This window comes from Zingiber officinale, chromosome 5A, assembly GCF_018446385.1.
Source record: "Zingiber officinale cultivar Zhangliang chromosome 5A, Zo_v1.1, whole genome shotgun sequence".
Taxonomy (NCBI): Eukaryota; Viridiplantae; Streptophyta; class Magnoliopsida; order Zingiberales; family Zingiberaceae; genus Zingiber; species Zingiber officinale.
In genome coordinates, this window is record NC_055994.1 from 92,663,443 (window position 1) to 92,682,993 (window position 19,551).

General features: G+C 34.0%; 2 protein-coding genes across 6 annotated transcripts; both read left to right on the top strand.

Moving 5' to 3' along the window:
• The first annotated feature begins 1,687 nt into the window (after positions 1-1,687).
• Positions 1,688-14,250, top strand: LOC121980987 (CCR4-NOT transcription complex subunit 3-like). 5 transcript variants are annotated; one of them, XM_042533280.1, is made up of 16 exons: positions 1,688-1,974; positions 2,045-2,176; positions 3,335-3,472; positions 4,243-4,293; positions 4,485-4,574; positions 4,651-4,797; positions 4,902-5,012; positions 7,402-8,142; positions 9,712-9,879; positions 10,753-10,906; positions 10,976-11,115; positions 12,060-12,332; positions 12,465-12,599; positions 12,691-12,872; positions 13,780-13,890; positions 13,990-14,250. In XM_042533280.1, exons 1-15 carry the CDS (start codon positions 1,882-1,884, stop codon positions 13,844-13,846), a joined length of 2,622 nt encoding a protein of 873 aa, XP_042389214.1. In that variant the 5' UTR covers positions 1,688-1,881; the 3' UTR covers positions 13,847-13,890; positions 13,990-14,250. The 5 variants fall into 5 exon arrangements, with proteins under 5 accessions (XP_042389214.1, XP_042389213.1, XP_042389216.1 ...); XM_042533279.1 differs by having other exon boundaries at positions 14,025-14,250; XM_042533282.1 differs by having other exon boundaries at positions 11,003-11,115; positions 14,025-14,250.
• A 1,863-nt stretch (positions 14,251-16,113) lies between these two features.
• On the top strand, positions 16,114-19,527 carry LOC121980990 (autophagy-related protein 8C). The gene is made up of 6 exons (XM_042533284.1): positions 16,114-16,223; positions 16,324-16,400; positions 17,221-17,276; positions 17,361-17,413; positions 19,016-19,134; positions 19,223-19,527. Exons 2-6 carry the CDS (start codon positions 16,364-16,366, stop codon positions 19,315-19,317), a joined length of 360 nt encoding a protein of 119 aa, XP_042389218.1. The 5' UTR covers positions 16,114-16,223; positions 16,324-16,363; the 3' UTR covers positions 19,318-19,527.
• Positions 19,528-19,551: the final 24 nt, after the last annotated feature.

Sequence of the window (19,551 nt, forward strand, 5' to 3'; positions counted from 1 at the left end):
CTATTTTCCTTCTTTTGTAAGGTTTCAATTTAAAAATATTGTTTTCATTCTTTTGTAAATATTTAAGAATTTCTTGATTATAGCTAACTGGTGAATACAAGAGGCTTATATGTATATCTATGTTCGGCCGATTGAATAATTGAAGATGCTCAAGTGATATTTAAGTTTTTGGTCGATTGATAAAAAGTTTTGGTTGACTGATAAATTAAACATGATTTTATCGTATCAATTATTGAATCGGTCGATTGAACATATCGTTTAGTCGATGAAATATTTTTTAAGTGAGTTTTAAAAATAATTAAGCTTTTTCAATTTTAATTTTAAAAAAATTTTAATTTTAAAATAATTTTAATAAGTTTTAAAATAATTTAATTAAGCTTTAAAATAATTTTAATTAAGTTTTTAAAATAATTTTAAGTTTTAAAATAATTTTATTAAGTTCTTAAAATAATTTTAATTTAAGTTTTAAAATAATTTTATTAAGATAATTTATTTTAAAAAATTTATTTTGTTTTAAAGTTTTTTTAAAATAATTAAAATAATTTAGTTAAGTGTTTTATTTTTTATTTTTTAAAAAGATTTGAATTAAATTAAACTTTAATTAAAGTTAAGGTTGAATTAAATTTGAATTTGAATTTGAATTTAAGTTTTTAATTGAATTAAATTTTCGAAAAAAATTATTGAACTCATGTTAGATTCAAACTTAGCTTTGAGTTAATCAAATAGACTTCCTAAGGATAAGTTTTCAGTTCAGTGGTGAGGCATGATCTTTTTGTATATCAACGGTGGACCACTTGCTGAATACTTTTCAAAATAGTATTGTCCAAAAAACTTAATACTAAGTTTTGGTCTAACTAGTCATGTTTGACTGAGGTAGCTTCGATCAGATCCACTAAGTCTAGTGCACCAGGTAACTTAGATATGATCTATCTAAGTAATGAATTTGACTCTTAGAGATCAAATAGAGATTTGGCTTAGTTGATTCGGTTAAAAATTTTATTGGAATCTATATTTGAACTTAACTTCTAATATTTTGGCTGGTTAAAGACCGATATAATTTGTTTATTTTATTTGGTTTATAGTAAAGAAATAGAGGGAGAGTAAAGAAATTAATAAGGACAAATTTATAGATTAGTATATTAGGGAGTAAAAAATAAAGTTTTAGAAAGGGTAAATAAGATTTCCTCATAAAAATATGTTTATGATTGGGAATTTTTCTCTCCCTAGATTAATCAACTTAATGATTTTTTGTTTGCAAAAATAACAATACAAATATACTAAAAGTTTGGCTAACTCTATGAATAAATCATGTTGGGTGAGGTGCATGCCAAAATTTGTATTGTTTAAATTGGTTTAATAAGAGAATCCAATTAAATTAAATCCAGTCTAAAATGATTATTAAATTAAATTGAGTAGATGCAAATAAAAATGGAAGACAATTTATACCATAAATTTCTCCAATGAGCACATCCTACTCAACTTAATAATCCCTCTGTTTGATTATTAAAGGTCCCGATTTAAGATACCATAAAATTCTCCTACTACCTTATTTATTATTATTTTTTTCTAAATAACTGTTTTTTTGCTTATTTAAAGATTATATGTTTTAGCTTGGGCTGGGCCGGAATAAGTTTTCATTGAGCCAACCCGGTAGTCCGGCCTTGGCTTATTGATAAGTCGTCATCACTGGGAAAATATAGCTTTGCCCCGAGTACTACCGACGAGACCTTGATCGCCCCTCGGTTTTTTGCTCGTCACATCCTCCGTTATCGAATCCTCTAAATCTTCGATTCCGGAGTCCGATCGACGAATAAGTGTTAGCTAAATCCTAAATCCTTGAATGCGAGAACCCCGCGTCTCCCCGCTTTCGGTTTTTATACCATGGGCGCGAGCAGGAAGCTGCAGGGCGAGATCGATCGAGTCCTGAAGAAGGTACAGGAAGGCGTCGACGTCTTCGATAGCATTTGGAACAAGGTAACCGAGTTGCCACGTCGGTTTCATTATTGGTTCTGTGTGTGTGTGTGATAACTTGATGTTTTTGTAGGTTTACGATACGGAGAATGTGAACCAGAAGGAGAAGTTCGAGGCGGACTTGAAGAAGGAAATCAAGAAGCTGCAGCGGTATCGTGATCAGATCAAGACATGGATTCAGTCGAGCGAGATAAAGGATAAAAAGGTTGGTTTTTTAGTGGATTCAGTGCATTGCATTTTGCAATGGCTTCTCTGCTACTGCCTCGTGCTTATACTGTCTTTCGTTTTTGATCTCTGCTCTGGAGATCGTTGTGACCGTGGGCGACATCTTATTAGCGAAATTTTTTAATCCCTCTCATCTGCATGGAAAACTTTCCTCTCTTTCCTCTAAATTTAAAATAAAATTCTCTCCTTTGATTGCATGCAATGGTAATAGGTTTTTCAAAAACCAGCCCTAGGTGGTGTTGGTCTTTAAAAACCAACACCACTTCGGAAAATTTTAATGAAGTAAACGACGGAAACTTTTCCACCGTGGAAACTTTTCCTTAATTTTGCTTTCCACTCTCCCAAGTAAACATAGCCTAAAAGACCAGCACCAAGGTGGTGTTGGTGTTTAAAAACCAGCACCACTTGATGCCCTTGGTGCTGGTTTTTAAAAAACATGACACCACAGCTGTGGTGGCTGGTGTATTTAAGTTGTGTGCTGATTTTAAAAATCAGAGTGGTTGTTGCATGCAATCAAATAAGAGAGAATTTTATTTTAAATTAAGTGGAAAGAGAGAAAAGTTGTTGCATGCAGATGAAAGTTATTAAAAAATTTCGCTCAAAACCGCATCAGGTGCCCACGTAGGATGTTGGCCACAATCGCTCATATAAAGCTGTGCAGGATTATATATATATATGGTTTATGGACAAAGAAAATTGCTTTACTACACAATCTGTGGTGGTTTTATGCATCATCTCATAGCTCCATGAAACAAAAGTATTTTTTGCACACTAAATTGTAATTGAGCTTGAATGATCCACTGAAGATGTATATTAATTCTCCCACATCAATTCTAAACTTTTAGGCTATAATATCATAAGTTGTGTTTTTAGAAGCTGGATTTTGGACTTACCAGTTACGTTTCAGATTAGTTGAAGTGCTATTACAATAACTTTGTTGAATGTGGATTGTATTTGTGATTGTGCTACTTATTTATATGAATCACCTCATCTTTTCTATCCCGTTTGCTAATATGTGATTCTTTGTTTTTGATGATGTCGGCAGTTTGTAGTGTTAGTTGGGTGGTTTTCTTTTTTAAAACATAAGGTCTCACGGTTCTGTGGTTGATAATCAGTTTCATTACATACCTTGACATAGGTTAGTGCCTCTTATGAGCAGGCTCTCATGGATGCTCGCAAGCTCATTGAACGTGAAATGGAAAGATTCAAGGTTTGCGAAAAAGAGACAAAGACAAAAGCATTTTCCAAGGAAGGTTTAGGTCAGCAACCGAAGACAGTAAGTTTGATGTTTGCAAATTCTCTTCACTAATGGTTGACTTTGATGTACAAGACTCCACTTTATTCAGTTACAAAATAAAATTTCCCTATTAGATGTTTGTCATCACTCTCAAATGTGCTTATTCATTTTTAAAAATAATTTAGGCTATCTACTGATTGTTCTGAGAGGGAAATGACGTTTTTTCTCAAGAAGACTGACAATTTTGAGAACCTCTGGAGGTGTACCTAAATATAAATAAGAGGTCCAACCTATGGCAATTGATATGCCTATGTTGAAACTTTATATGCTTTTACTTGTTAGTCCTCATAACGGTTCATCAACCTGCGGAAGTATTTTATGTATATATTTACATACACATCTATTGAATGCTGAATTTCTCTAGTGCTCTTCTGATAAAAATGGCTTAGATGTTTCTCTTTGTTACTTCTTATTCCATATTGGAGATATTATTTGAGAAGTTAATCTATTTGACTAATTCAGACATGTATTACTTAGACATTGCCAAGACTGGTCCCATCCATTGTTGAAAATTGTGGAGGATTTTGCTAAGCCTGAGCATTTAGTGTTTTTCAAACACAAGTCTAGGTAATCATCTAGAGACTTGAGTATCGCAAATGAGTTTACCTATATGGAGCTCAATGATGGGATAAGATTTATGTAGTCCGAATGGCTTCTTGTTGTATCTTTCCATACTTAAAATTCTTCAACTCCATTTTATTTATTTTTGAAACGCAGCTTATTTGACATTTTCTTTGTGCAATGAATAGGATCCAAAAGAGAAGGCCAAATCAGAAACGAGGGACTGGCTCAACAATGTGGTACATGTGCATTTTATTTATGCCATCTTCATTCTTTTATTCTGTCGCTGTCATGTTTTTCAATTTTTCATAACTTTTTTTAATGCTTGTCCACCTCATGAATCTTGGCAAATCTTTTTACTGAATCCTGTTTCATCTGTCTTGTTTATTGTTGAACTGAGCACCTACATTATGTGGGTGATTAATTTTAGGTTGGAGATTTGGAGACTCAAATTGACCACTTTGAAGCTGAAATGGAAGGGCTTTCTGTCAAGAAAGGGAAAACAAGGCCACCTCGCCTGGTAGTTAATATAACATGCTGTCATGCAGAGTTACTCAGCAAATACACTATACTTGATATGGTGCATCTTGTTTCAGACACATCTGGAGACATCCATCACCAGGCACAAAGCTCATGTTATGAAGTTGGAGTTGATTTTGAGACTGTTGGACAATGATGAGTTGAGTCCTGATCAGGTTAATGATGTCAAAGACTTTCTTGAAGATTATGTTGAACGTAATCAGGTATCTTAGCTACTGGTTGGAGTCTTTTCTGTTTCTTTCCCTACTGTCCACATAATCAGTTTTTCTATGTGGTTTTAATGGTGTCCATTTCATTATTTTTGAAGGAGGATTTTGATGAATTTAGTGACGTTGATGAACTTTACGTCTCTCTACCACTTGATAAGGTAGAAGCACTGGAAGATCTTGTTTCGCTTGGTCCTTCCAGTCTTACTAAGGTAACTTGTCATTTCTCATTTATCTTTTGTTTGATATGATCTTGATTTTGAAGAGAAATGTGATGATCACTTAATATCATTGGATCAGTTTGACCATAACTGTCTTATCGCATCATTAGGTTTTCATTTGGATTTATAAAAAAAAACATGCAAATTTCATGCTTTCTTCTTGCACTTCCCTTTTTTTTAAATTTTTTTTCAAAGATGAATCTTTTTAGCTATTTCTATTTACTGTTCTAAAATTGCTTTAAGAAAGAACTTTGCCGAGAAGAGAGGTGAGAAAATTGATTTCAACGATGAGCTACTTCTGTTTTCAAGGTACATTTATTAAGAAACTTAAAGGTAATTTTGACTTTCGTTGTTGGAAAAAACGAATTAAGCCAGTCAATGTCTGTCCTATGCTCACATAGAAGAATTGATGGTTGTGTTAGGATCTGACCATTGATTGCCAAACATTAAAAAAAGGATGATAGTTGCGGACATTGACTCTTTCCTTATCAAAGAAAATTGCCTTCTACTTGGAAAATAGCATGTATATATCCTTTGAAACATAGTAACCTTTCTTATCTCCAACTCAAGATTCAGTTGCATATTTTCATTCTTGCAAAATCATAAAATTTGAGAATATGTCATTATAATTATTATTGGTTGTTGCCATTAGCATAAACATGGACCCAGGGCAATTGCTATTAAATTTTGTCCTACTGAGGATGAGATAGAGTGGATTTTCTTTAGCTACTGAAGCTCACTATGTCTGTAGTTCAAAACACAAGCTCGGCGAAGTATGAGGATTTTATTGATTCAAATGAATCATTATATGCAAATGGTTCAGTGTTTGAAGTGTCAAGCCGTCCCACGGCGCCGGAAGTGTTGCACGATGCCTCTGCCAGAGCCAGAAGCGTCGCGCGACACCTCCGCCATTGTAGGAAGCGTTGTGGGACACTTCTGGCGCCGTCTCGCGCCGGTCGTGTGATGGTGCGTATTGTTACCGAAAAGGAAAAAAAAGATTTAATTATTTAAACAATTCCCAAATGAGGTGTGATATTTTGAATAGACTTTCATAAACCCTAATTAAATTATCCCTATAAAATATATAAAAAATATATTTAAAATTATTTTTTAAAAAAAATATTAATTAATATTATAAAAATTCTTTTTTTTACTGTTTTAAATTTTATTTAAAAATTCTAAAAAAATAAAAAATCTAATAAATCATATGTATATTCTGATAATTTATTATTATTATTTTGTATTTTTTACTGTTTAATTGATATTTTTTACTATTTTAAATATATATTATTTAAACTAATAATTAATTAAATGAATAAATAATTAATTTATATAATTATGATGTATCAATTTTAATTGGAGTTATTCATATATCTTTTTTAAAAAAATAAATTTAATTATTTTTTCTAACCATATTAAGTTGTTCAAATAACTTATATAAAATCAATATATAACTTATTTTTAAATTATACACAATAGACATATTTATTTAATAATTACTAGATATGTAAATAAAAAAAATATCGAAACCGTATTGGTACGGTACGATACCGAAAGCATATCGTTCCGGTTTGGGACCGAAATTTCGGCATGGGTCGAAATTTTAAACCTTGAAATGGTTGTAGCAATTTGTGGGCGAAGGTAGGGAATGAATAGATGCTGCAGAACAGGAAGAGAAAAAAGAGTGAATAGGGAAATATTTTAGATAAGAAAGTAAACTCAATCACTTAAACTAATCAGTCCAACCAAATTTATGTTGTATGTTCTATATCTCATTATTTGTGCATTTATGTCCATCGAACTAATTGTAGGTATTTCATTGGTCTTATTATATGTCCCTCTAGGGGTTCTTATTTAGCATTTACTTTTCCCTTCTTTCTCCATTCATGAACCAGAAGAATTTCCAAGTTTTTAGATATCTTTTGTAATTTCGTCTGGCCTGAAAATCTGTATGTATTGGTTGATCAGGTTCTTATATCAACATGCTTCATTGTTTGCTTGCATAATTTTATGCTGAGTAAGCACCACATTTGCACAAATTTTTTTTTTTAAGAGATGGTGCTTCACTTGCAGTATATATCATTTATTTTGTCTCACATATGTTTACATATTCAGAGTGTCTGGAATTTGAACTAATTTTAAGAACATATCTGCATTACAAGAGCATGGAGAGCAGGAGCCTCATGCAATGGTTATGTTTTAAATGTTACTAAAAGATGCTCTACTTTCTTTCTGTTCTTTATTTACAAAAACTAGTTCTGTAGCTTGTCCTTTTCCCCTACAACTCTTTCTTTTCTGTCCTATTATTTTGCAAACAAGATAAAAGTTGTAAACTTCCTTCATGGTTTTGTATAATGTTTCTTTATTAATTTGTTGACAGATCGCTTTGTCATCGGCAGAGTCACAACACACATTTCAGGATCAAGGTGAAGATGCAGTTCCTCAGGAAAGTAATTCTGATGCCACATCAAAAACTCTACCTTCAACCGTGTCTTTGGCACCAACACTCCATCCAGCTAATAGTTCTGGGGTATCTGTGGTCCCTACTTCAGCTGTGAGTGCTAGCATTCCTGTACATCCATCCACTTCTGCACCAGCAGCTTCAGTTTTACTTTCTGGTCCACCAAGTGCAAAAAGTGTTACAGAGAGCTCTGTTGCTGTCTCTTTGCCCCTTCCCTCAGCCAACTCAGTGAGGGAGGAAGATACAACCTTCCCTGGGCGAAGGCCTTCACCAGCCATCCCAGAAATTGTAGGGAAAGGTATTAGCAGAGGGATATCTAACCCTGCATCAATCAGTACTAACATGGCTTTCAGTTCAGCCAGTGCAATATCTGAAAATGTTACTCTTGGTTCTGTTCCAGCATTATCTGATATATCTAAGCCTAACTCTTTAAATGTCGATGAGAGAATTGGAAGTGAACTTGCACAGCCATTGGTTTCTCCTATAAATAACAGAATCCTATTGCAATCATTGCCCAAAACAAATGATGGAACTAGTTCAAATGATTCTAATAATGTGGGAGAGACTCCTATTTCAGGAGGAAGAGTCTTTTCACCTTCTTTAGTCCCTGGAGTTCAATGGAGAGCTCAAGGTGCAGCTTTTCAGAATGCAAATGAAAGTGTAAGTTGCTTGAGATGTTATAATAGACTAAAAATTTAATGTGTTCAATTGTATAGTTTGGTTGTCATTTGGTGGTTTATCTGATTGTCCATTTCAAAATATGTGTACATATAAGCCTGGTTTCTCTTGGAATTCAGTTGCAACTGTTCATATTATTGTTTTTTCATGTTATTGTAATTTGATTTTCTAGTTAGGTTTAATGTGTATGGAGTTTGTGACACTTGTGTATCCTCTTCCTCCTATTGATCGGTCTTGATAATAAGGTGCATAATCCTGGTATTTGGAGGTGCTCTGTTTTCTCATTGAATCTGTCACTTTGGAAAGCCTCTTGTAACTTTTATATTTGCCACCTGAGCGCCTTCTACTTCTAGCAGGTTCAAATATCAGTCCTAGATTGTGTAGGATTGGCCCAGACTATGGAATTTGTAGTTGCAAGTTGCAACCATATCAGTCCTATGATTACATGTTATTGCTCTGATAATGTTCATTTTCTCAATGACGAATTTGAAGTGATGTTTCATGACATTGGCTCATGTTTTGTCTGAAAGACAATTTTGCTGAACTTCAGATGTTCACTTACACCTGTTTTTTAATCAAAATTTCCTGCTCACCTTCCATGAGTATCACCACCATAGTATTTCTCTAATAGGTCATCTCAGATTGCATGGATTGTCAAACCATGAGCATTAATATCATAGTAACTAATCCCTTGTTGATTTCTTTATAGACATTTTTCACATTATAGGCGGCTTATAAAACCATCTTAGTTGTGCAGAGTGCATTTGCTGGATTTGGCTTCAACTCTTACTGGCTTTTCTTGTTCATTCTTAGATGATAAATACATCCTGGTTTTTTTTAGTTTCAGATTCATCCTGTTTATTATTAGAGGGTTTGTTCTGATCTCTATATTTTTTACAGGTAAGTTGGTGTGTAATAAAAATACTTGTCCAATGAAATCATTGATGTGTATTTATTGATATTGTCGGCTAAAAGATGAATTACTGAATTGCAAAGTTTTTTTATATTATTATTTTTAATTCTTTATTTGGCTTACTCTTGTGTTTGCAAACTTTTTCTAGAGCATTCACATGCTCTCTTAGGCTCACAGTCTTTTCTAGCATTCATCTACTTGCCTTATGTGTTTGAGTTGAACCCTTTACTTCTATGTTAGCATAGACTGGCAGATATTTATGATGATACACCACATGTTGGATAGAATCACTAATAGCTTTATTTTTTTTCACCCGTTAGTCTTAGATGTCAATTTCTTCTCATTTGATAGTGTTTGAGACCAAATGTTTATGAGCACTTTACTTTTTGTATTTTGTCACATTTTGGTTGATTCCCATTAGTTGTGTGACATTGGTTGATAATTGGTTATCCAAGTTGAGAATCTTGTTTGTCCTTCATTATATTTTAGAACTTGTATTTTTGGTTGTTTTCTAGTTTATCTGGAAGGTTGATGTAATGACACTGAGCTAGCATATTTGCATCCAAGCTTAAATACCTTGGTTGAAATATTTTGCTTTCCAACACTGAGGTCCTAGCATGATGGATTCTTTTGTTCAGGGTCAATTTCGGGGGCGACCTGAGATTGCTCCTGATCAGAGGGAGAAATTTTTACAAAGGCTCCAACAAGTGCAACAAGGTCACAGTAACCTTCTCAATGTGTCACATATCTCTGGTGCCAACCACAAACAGTTTACTACACAACAGCAGAGCTCCCTTTTGCAACAGGTCCTACAAAATTTTCTATCCTACTTATAAAAGGTCTTTTTTGTTCTTTCTATATGTATCACTTTTCCTAACCAATTGCCGGAATTGCATGCTTTTCTATTTCTAACTAAATGAAATTACTTAATGCATATGCTATTTAATGATGAAATTGACTTGTCTGAACAATAAGATTATAAGAACCTTAGCATGTAGTATGTTAATGTTCCAAAAATCTGCACCTGTTGGTTAGCATTTCCAAATAATCATTCTCTATTAGTGATCCTAAACTATTAGGCTCTGTTGAGCTCGTGGATGAAAATAGCCTTCTGGAAAAAACAGCAATGACATCATGGGGAAAAGAATCCATTATGGATAATGATTGTTCCCTGTTGGTTTACCTAGCCAAAGGAAGAGGAAGAAGGGAAAGAATGAGGTTAGAAAGAAAGTTATGAGAATACCCTTCTTTCTACATTCGATCTTGCGACTAGACGGTAATATGTAGGTTCCAAGAGGATTCAAATCTGAAGTGGTAATTGATGTGAGATATGGATGACATGATTGGATGTGTAATATATGCATGTATCGGTAGTTTGCTTGAGTGATATTGAGCTGCTTATTATGGCTTTATCTTTTATTGATTATTGAAAATTTTTGTATTTTACAATAATTGGTTGTCTTAGGAGCACCATTGTCTGGTTGATTATTTCTTTCTTGTGGAACAACTGGGTTGCATCTAATAAAAAGTTCTTTTGCTACCAGATATAAAATTCTTCATCTTTAACAACTACAAAACCTAAGTGGCATTTACCTCACGTTCTGGAAAATGCTTTTCTGCTGTTTGATCTTGTTCCTTCAGCAACTTTACTAATATCCGTGACTACTTTATGCACGCAGTTTAGTCCTCAAAATGCTCTTGTTGCACCTCATATTACCCTAGGACTTGGAGTTCACGGAGCAGGTTTTGGTTCAGTTTCACCACAACAGCAACCAACTATTCTTCAGCAGTCCTCTCAACACCCTGCAGTATCAAGTGGAATGAAAGATGGAGGTATACAGAACTATCTTTAATTATTACTTCTGAGCTTCCTTACAATACATTTTCATTGCCATAACGCAGATGCTGCACATGCAAATGCAAATGCAGAAGACCAGCAACAACAGTGGCATAATATGTCGGAAGACCTGATCACAGATCCTATCTCAAGTCCCAGTCTCAACAAGAATATAGGTGATGATGATCTGAAGACATCATACACAGTAGGTACTTGTAGACTATTTTATCACTTGCTGCCAAGAAGTCAAATTATTTACTTCACTTCATCTTGTGCTAACAATAACATTATGAAACATATTTAGATTATGAGCCAATAGGATCTAACTTATTAAGTCATCAGTTAACCTAATAAATGAATTTCTTTGCAAAGTGCCTACCTTTTGTGGTGGCAGAGACACACCACAGACTTAGAGCATGGACCCTCCTTCCCATGGCATCTCATATTGAAAATCCTCAACAAGGTTTAAAGTCAAGCAGTTCATTATGTCTTTTGGTTAAACTATCTCACGGAATGAGGAAGAAGGGAGGAACAGAGGAGCCATTGCTATAAATCTATCAATAATTTCATGAAAAATAGTAGAAGGGAAGAGGAGAGAAGCATATTCTTGGTGTAATATGGAGTATATAATGTTTAAACCATCATGATCGTCAAGCCTTATCAGGCCCAACTATTGAGGTTCAGTGACAGGAATCCTATACCTTAATTGGAATCTATGCTGGGTTATGATTTTTTTTCCAATTATATTAACTAGATTTTTTTGGCAATCTATAATAAGGAAAATGTAATATAAATTTCGAAAAACCATTTTAATGTTCAAATATTTTTTAAAATGGAAATTTTCTAAATGTGCCATGCTTGAGATTAACTCATATAAAATCCATGATCCAACATTGTGAAATCATGTTTCGCTTATTATTGTATTCACATTGAAACACAGTCTCTTAGTTTCCATGATGTAGATTTTCTCAAAATATTTTCCTTCGAAAGTGACTTCAGCAATTACCATTTGTGCAAACTCTTACAAGTGTTTATTTATAGATGGTGTTTTATGTAGTTAAGCTGTGCTTTTAACAAGATTGAGTAAAAGTAATATGGAAAAATTGATGAGCTAGGATCCAATTCCTTGGCGCCATGTTTTTGGTTCAGGGTACAGGTCCTGCCTCTGCGGCTGAAAGTAGCCAATTGTCTAGAGAGAATGAACTTGGCCAACCATTACAAGCTGGTCAATCCTCAGCCAGCCTTGGTGTTATTGGTAGAAGAAGTGCACTAGATCTTGGTGCTATTGGTGACAACATTAATGGCTTAGCTGGGAATTCTGGTGGAATGCATGATCAAATATATAACTTGCAGATGCTTGAAGCTGCATATTATAAACTCCCACAGTCTAGGGACTCAGAACGTGCAAAAACCTATGTTCCTGTAAGGAATCATTTTACCATCTTTCACTTGAGGACTTCATTAATTCTGAACTGTTTTATGGTGAACGTTGATAGTTATTTTACAGATTGATAAAACGTACTTCATCTTCTAGCTTTTTTATTCCCTTCTCAGAGGCATCCTGCAATTACACCTGCTAGTTATCCTCAGACTCAAGCACCCATAATCGATAATCCTGCCTTTTGGGAACGATCGGGTCTTGATCCAATGGGCACCGATGCCTTGTTTTTTGCATTTTACTATCAACAGGTATGGAGTAGTTCTTGTACGAACTGATATTATTGTGGTTTTGTAAAAAAAAAGTTATTAGTTAGCAACTCTCTTGAATTTACATTTGCAGAACACTCCTCAGCAGTACTTAGCTGCTCGAGAATTGAAGAGGCAGTCCTGGAGATTTCACAAGAAATTTAATACATGGTTTCAGCGGCATGAGGAGCCAAAAGTAACTAATGATAACTTTGAAAGAGGAAACTATGTCTACTTTGATTTTCATATCGCCAATGATGGCTCACAGCATGGATGGTATGCTGAATTGTCTATGTTTCTGTTTTTTAATTTATATTATATTATGGTAGAATGTTGTTGTTGTAGGGTAGATGTTTCATACTTGCAGCTTACTTTCTATTCTTTTTCACCTCAATTCCCGTTATGGCCCCAAAGGATGATATTTCCAAAGGGTGGTATTGTTTAATAGTGGTTTTTATTTGGGTAGGGAGGTAATTTTATAGTTACCATGTGTAAGGCTTTAGTATCTAGAAGTTATTCCTAGAGTGAGGGATTAAGCAGTGCGAGCTAGGGTCTGTTTGTTTGACATAAAATGTTGTACCTGTGAAAAATATTTTCGGAGGAAAATTTTTTATAAGACTAATAGAAAAGGTATTTTTATAACTATGAGCAGTTGACGACAGAGGGTGGAGGGTTCCTTGTTGTCAAGTCTTGAGGTTGGAAGGGAGCTTGTGGTCAACCGTGAACAAAAGAGGGGGGCTTACGGACAGCAGCAGAGGGGTGATCATGGTTGACAGCAGACGGGTGATCGAGGTCGTGGGCAAAAACAACTGGACTCAGTTGTGAGCCACTTTATTGAGTAGCGGAAGAAGAAATGGATTTGGTAGTTTGGTCTTCCTTCTTGGCATTTCATCCTGCCTTTTGAGATCTTGCTTCTGATCTCACATCTCAAGAGGTTGCAACTCTCCAATTATTGTTGACGCTACTACTCTCTGATTGGGACAAATAGTTTCATTCTGAAACCTTACCTAAAGTTTCAATTAGTGAGTCGATAATTGGGTGATACTATTTCCCAATGCCTCCTAAGATAGAAACTGAACCAGTATTAACATCATTTTTAGATATTCTCATGTTTCTGTGTTATCACTATCACTTCATTGCTAGTTTGTTCCTTGCTAAGTGTGGCTAAAACATCCCCTTGCAGGTGCCAGCGGATTAAAACTGATTTCACCTTTGAATACGATTTCCTTGAGGATGAACTCGTCGTATGAACTTGCTAAATGCTAAAGAAGATGAAAGGAAAATGGCCATTCTGGTATGATGTATTTTCTCTTGCTTAGTTGATTATGGAAAAAAAACAATTGTGAAATAATCGTAATGTTGCCAACTTTGGTTGAATTTATTGAACTGGAAGTTATTCCAATTCTTTAAATTTGATTCTCTTCGCAGATGAGTTTTCGATACCCTGAGCAGAACTTTAGCGTATGTTGATGATGTCGAGTAACCTTGCATCGACGCTTCAGTTTTTGACGAAAAAATTGAATCTATGTTGCATATGTTACTTTACAATCCATTTTGTTTCTAATTTGCTTGTGTGTGTGTATATATATACATAGGGTAATTTTTAAAATGCTCAGCTTTTATAAAGTAACTCTAGAAATTTAGAAGAGTAAAATAGATATTTTAGATTTGGATATTGAACGTTTTGATAACAAAATGGAAATTTTATTTTAAGCTATTTCGACATTTTATCAACTGCAATACAGAAATGAATAAGCTGAGAATTGACTAAAATATAATACATCACATTGGGAAGAGGACAGCATGCAGATACCTATTATCAATTTTAACGTTGCTTGATGAGCATTTCGTAATACTTATTTTTCATTTACTTATTTATTATTATTTTAATATTTTAAGTGTTTTTAATTAATTTTTAAGATAGATAATTTTTCTTCTCGATTCATTTGCCAAGTAAATTTAAAATATAATTTGTTTAGAAATTGATCATGGTTGTCTTGTATAGAGAGTACAATGTTACTTGGAGACATTAGGGAGGACCATGGGTCCGATTGGATTTTATATTCTCTGTTTCATATCAATCGAGAATCCGATATTTATTTCCATACTAATTAAAAAGATAAGATATCTTCTTTCTATTAGGGTACATGAGTATTCTTTAATTTATTTTGGTGGTGAACATTATTTTTTTTTAGTGTTAGGTCGGTCATCTCAAAATAGTATATTAAATTAAAATGGTATTAAAAAAATATAATTATTTAGTATTATATTAAAAATATATAATTAAAAAATTGATTAAATATTTGTATAACTTGATTTGAGAGGTAACAAAGTGCCCAATTGCTCAAGATTCTTAGAACAGGCACGACAAACATCAAGGTCGAGCTGCAACATCAAGCGCCACAAGACCTCGTCTTTACTGAACGACTTGTTTATCTTGTTGATCACATCATTAACTATCTCTTTCGAGATTCTCGTCTTATGCTTCTTTAATTCGTCAAAAGCTTTCGGTTTATAAGAAGGACCTGCATGTAATCATGCAATATAAAACTTTGATCAATTATTTAATATTTAAAAATAACAATGAGTAAATATCATGGAGAGATATAATAGTGAATCAATGTTGGGATGATGTTTATTATATTAGTAATAACGAAATATAAAATTTTTCTTTCACATAAATCCATAAATTTTTATAAAATTTATAAATGTCTGTAAAATTCTTATAAAAAAATCTATATAACTTTATAATTTTTTTTCACAATTATATAAGATTTTATAAAAATTAAAAAAAAATCTATCTAACTCCATCAAAATTTATCATTAAAAAAATGAATAAAAGTTATTCAAATTTCTTGCTCCTAAATCTTAGGATTCCGATAAAATTATGACATGTTGGTGGACGATTATGTTTGGAAGATGCGTGACTGTAGATATAGTTGAGTTGGTACGTCAGGCTTTGTCACCAATGATGTATGATTCAATTTTAGACCGTTTAAATACTATTTTGGTTTATTTTATATCCCCAGTCATGGAAGATCATTCGCTGAAGATGAGATAAGCTCCTGTTCGATTAAGATGGAATAGATCCGGTGATTTATTCTAATTTAAAATATGTAAAGTTTTCCGGCGATTGATAAGCGGTCAGATTATTATGCGTTGAGCGAAAGACAATCTCTAGAAAGTCTTCGATTATTCTTTCTGTTCTAAATTATAATACGAAAAACGATAAATTAGTAAAAAGATCACAATCAATTGACCGGATCGCCCCTGGATCCACTGTTGTTTATGGAGGGAATCTGGCGTCGTCACCCAAGCCGTCGGTTAGCTTCCTGATTTACCTTACCCTAGACGTACTGCCCGATCTCCGTACCCAAAACTCTACCAGCTTTTCATTGGACTACAGCAGGGTCCTTCGACACTAAATCAGATAAAAAATGCGTAAGAAGATGGATGGACCTACCCGGGTAGAGTTGTGGGGCCTTTTGTCTTTTGACAACAAACAACGCAGTTTTCCTGGTATATACGCGAATAAAACGTTACATTGGCGACTTCCCCCAAATCGCGTTTTTCTTCCTCGATCATTCGATTTGCGACTTTTCCTATCGCCTTCGTGTAATTTTCCAGGTTTTTGATCTCAATCAATGAGATTCTACATTTTTTTTTTTTTGCCCTTTTTCTCTTCTGTATCATGGGGTTGACATCGGAATTATTTTTGGAATCGCAGGGCGAAGGCCGAAGGCTGAAGGGCGAAGGCCGAAGGGACCATGGCGAAGAGTTCCTTCAAGTTGGAGCATCCACTCGGTTCGTTTCCTTTCTTTCCCTCTCTTTTGATTCAATAAACGGAGGCAAGTCGATTAGGGTTTGGCCGATTTATCTTCTCTAGAATCCGACACTGGGATTTGTGCTATTACATCTGGTTTGCAAATGTCCTGATGGTGTAACTCTCTCAATAAGTTTCTTATGGCTGTTGCTTGACCCGGAGAATCGGGATTGAGCATTCCTCCCTGGCTTTTAATTTTTTTTCAGAAAAAATTAATTTTAGTAAGATTTGTAATTTATGAATACAGATACTTAAGATCATCCTATTGTTTTACCTATCGTCTTCTATATGATAAATATTGGTTCATATGTTTGTAGAAGACCGATCAGTTGCCTGATTTCATACGATTTTATGTTTTTTTTTTAATATTATTTTAACTGTAAATATATTTGTTCTCGAACTTATTATTGGTTCTAGATACTGATGTTTAAGATAAGTCTCTTGATAATTCCTTCGTCATTCTCTTCATTTTATCAGTTGATGTTTTTAGGGTTGGACTAGGGAGGAATAAGACTGTGCTATGATAATGATTCATGGTAGTTGTGAAAACGTTATACCCGTTTGGGCGTTTTTTGGTCATGTCTAGGACTTCTATGATTTTTAGATGTAATGCATTTTTTGTTTGCATAGTTTTTCTAATTATTTAGTTTTTCATTATAACTTTTCCCACACTTGCTTTTCAAATAGACAAGGCGGGGCGTTAACTTTCTAGTTGAATATTTCACATGCAATATGTACAACTTAATGTTTTCTATTGGAGCGAGATGTTCTGTAAGCTTATTCATGTGTTCAAATATGCAGAAAGGAGGCAAGCAGAGGCTGATCGGATCAGGGAGAAGTACCCCGATAGAATTCCTGTGAGTAAATATAATGTTACATTGATTTTCAACCATTCATATAACTAGTTTGTTGTGTATATTATCTAATTGTTTGAATCATAGGTGATTGTGGAGAAGGCTGAGAGAAGCGATATACCAGACATTGACAAAAAGAAGTTAGTTTTCTTGAACACATCCTTCCCATTTCTTTTGCCACGTTTTCACATGATAATTCTTCATTTCTGAATCATATGGGTAATCATCTGAAATTTGATGTAAGATATATCCAAACATAGAATTCCCACATATTTGGTTACACTAAAATTCACTATTTGTTTAGTGGGAGTGTGGATCCTCCTTTATGTGGTTCTCTGTGAAGGGTATTTAGTGTACTTGTTATTCGATACTAGAAGCATCTTTTTTTATTGAATACTAGGTGTATCTTTCTCTCTTCAATACTTGGAGTCATGTTTTTTAAGTGTCAAACTATTTTGGTTGGTATAATCTGAATGTATAGTTTGTCATAAGTGAAAGAGAGTCCATCTAGAATTGATATCATTTGGCACCTCTATGTTGTTCGGTATCAGTCGGTTCCATCTATAATTTTTGGGAGGAGATGAAACACTAAAGACAAAGAAAGAGGAAGAGAGCACCAATCCGAGGACCAACAACAACAAAAAGGAGTGCAAGCATAGATGGAGTGATTGAGATGGGTCCGTATCTTGTACCTGAGTAGGTTTCATTTCAAATTGTGCTAGTCCAATCAAACTTCTAGTCGTTAACCTAGATAAATTAGCAGACATGTAGAAACCTATTTCTATATTCGATGTTCGAGAAGCATTACTTAATCCAGGGCATTAGGAAATAATATGGGGATGATTTTTATAGTACTCCAAGAACAAATCCTCTTTTCCGATGTAAGACAATTTGAGATGGCTATTATATTTTTTGTAATTTTCTTCTTTCATAGTTGTAATTCAATTGATTCTTTATTTGTTATAATGCTATAAGAACAAATTTTCCTATATGATGCTTCACACTCATTTTGTTATTTATAAGGTATAATCATTAGTTGACATATGTATTATATTTTTATAATTTTTTATTTAAAAGTTTTAATTTGATTGACTCTTTAATTGCTATAAACTTATATTTAAAACTAACAAGTTACGGGGAAGGTGATCATAAGATTAGAAGTTATTTGGATTGATCTTGGCACATTTTAGAGAGTCGACGCTGCTTAATAGTGAAATGATACCATTCTTGTTGGAGATTGGAAGTTCAGTAAAACACATTATTTTAAACCTTGTCACTGACACGATGCACCCTTGAAGGCATGCACCTGAACGTGATTTATAGTGAAGAATCTATCTCCTTTGATATAAGTTTATAAGGTGTAATCATTCAAGAACTTCAAAGGATTTATAGTAAAGTTTTATTCTTGTTGAATACTATTGTGTACTGGTTGCTACATTTAATTATTCATTCTTTGATTCATATGCGTGAATAGTTTTGTGCTAGTTTCATAATGCTGACTTTCTGCATTGTAAACCAACTCCATGTGGAACATAAACAAGTTTTAACTTTAACTTCACATAGCAAGGCGAAGCTGTCATCTTACCAAGTTGATCATGAAATTGAAGCTTGCTTGCATACAACATTTAAAAAAAAAAACACATTGCATAGTAAAATGAGATTTGCTTAGTTTAGCTCTTCATATTTGTTATTCAAGGTTGTGTGCTGAATCATAATACAGAAACTTGAATAATTTAATTCAGGTACCTGGTTCCTGCTGATCTCACAGTTGGGCAGTTTGTTTACGTGGTGCGCAAGAGGATCAAGCTCAGTGCGGAGAAGGCCATCTTCATCTTCGTCAAGGACTCGCTGCCACCCACAGGTAAACATAACCCCTAAACAATAAAGATCAAGTCAATCGATTAATAACTCCACAATGAATAGGTTGATTAGTTTTCCTTCCCTTCCAGCTGCAATGATGTCTGCCATCTACGAGGAGAACAAGGACGAGGATGGCTTTCTCTATATGACTTACAGTGGAGAGAACACGTTTGGCACCCTGTGAGCCAAAAAGATCATATTCTGCAAGTAACATCCCAAAACGTGTATATTCTTCTGCACAATATACTATGCCCCGCCCCCACTCTGGTATACGATATATTTAATTAAGGTGAAACCTTTTAAAAACCTTTGGCTGTATCCAAATATTGTTGCAGATCAACGGATCTATATTTCCTGCTTATAATTGACAAAATATATCCTTTCTAAGAATCTATATCTCCTTTGAAGTTCTTGAATG

Excerpts from the sequence above, each read along its gene's own strand:
- LOC121980987 (XM_042533280.1), top strand. The coding sequence starts at position 1,882 with ATGGGCGCGAGCAGGAAGCTGCAGGGCGAGATCGATCGAGTCCTGAAG. Across the intron at positions 4,294-4,484 it reads GGGACTGGCTCAACAATGTG|GTTGGAGATTTGGAGACTCA; the intron begins GTACATGTGCAT and ends GATTAATTTTAG. Across the intron at positions 8,143-9,711 it reads TTCAGAATGCAAATGAAAGT|GGTCAATTTCGGGGGCGACC; the intron begins GTAAGTTGCTTG and ends TCTTTTGTTCAG.
- LOC121980990 (XM_042533284.1), top strand. The coding sequence starts at position 16,364 with ATGGCGAAGAGTTCCTTCAAGTTGGAGCATCCACTCG. Across the intron at positions 17,414-19,015 it reads CCAGACATTGACAAAAAGAA|GTACCTGGTTCCTGCTGATC; the intron begins GTTAGTTTTCTT and ends AATTTAATTCAG. Across the intron at positions 19,135-19,222 it reads GGACTCGCTGCCACCCACAG|CTGCAATGATGTCTGCCATC; the intron begins GTAAACATAACC and ends CTTCCCTTCCAG.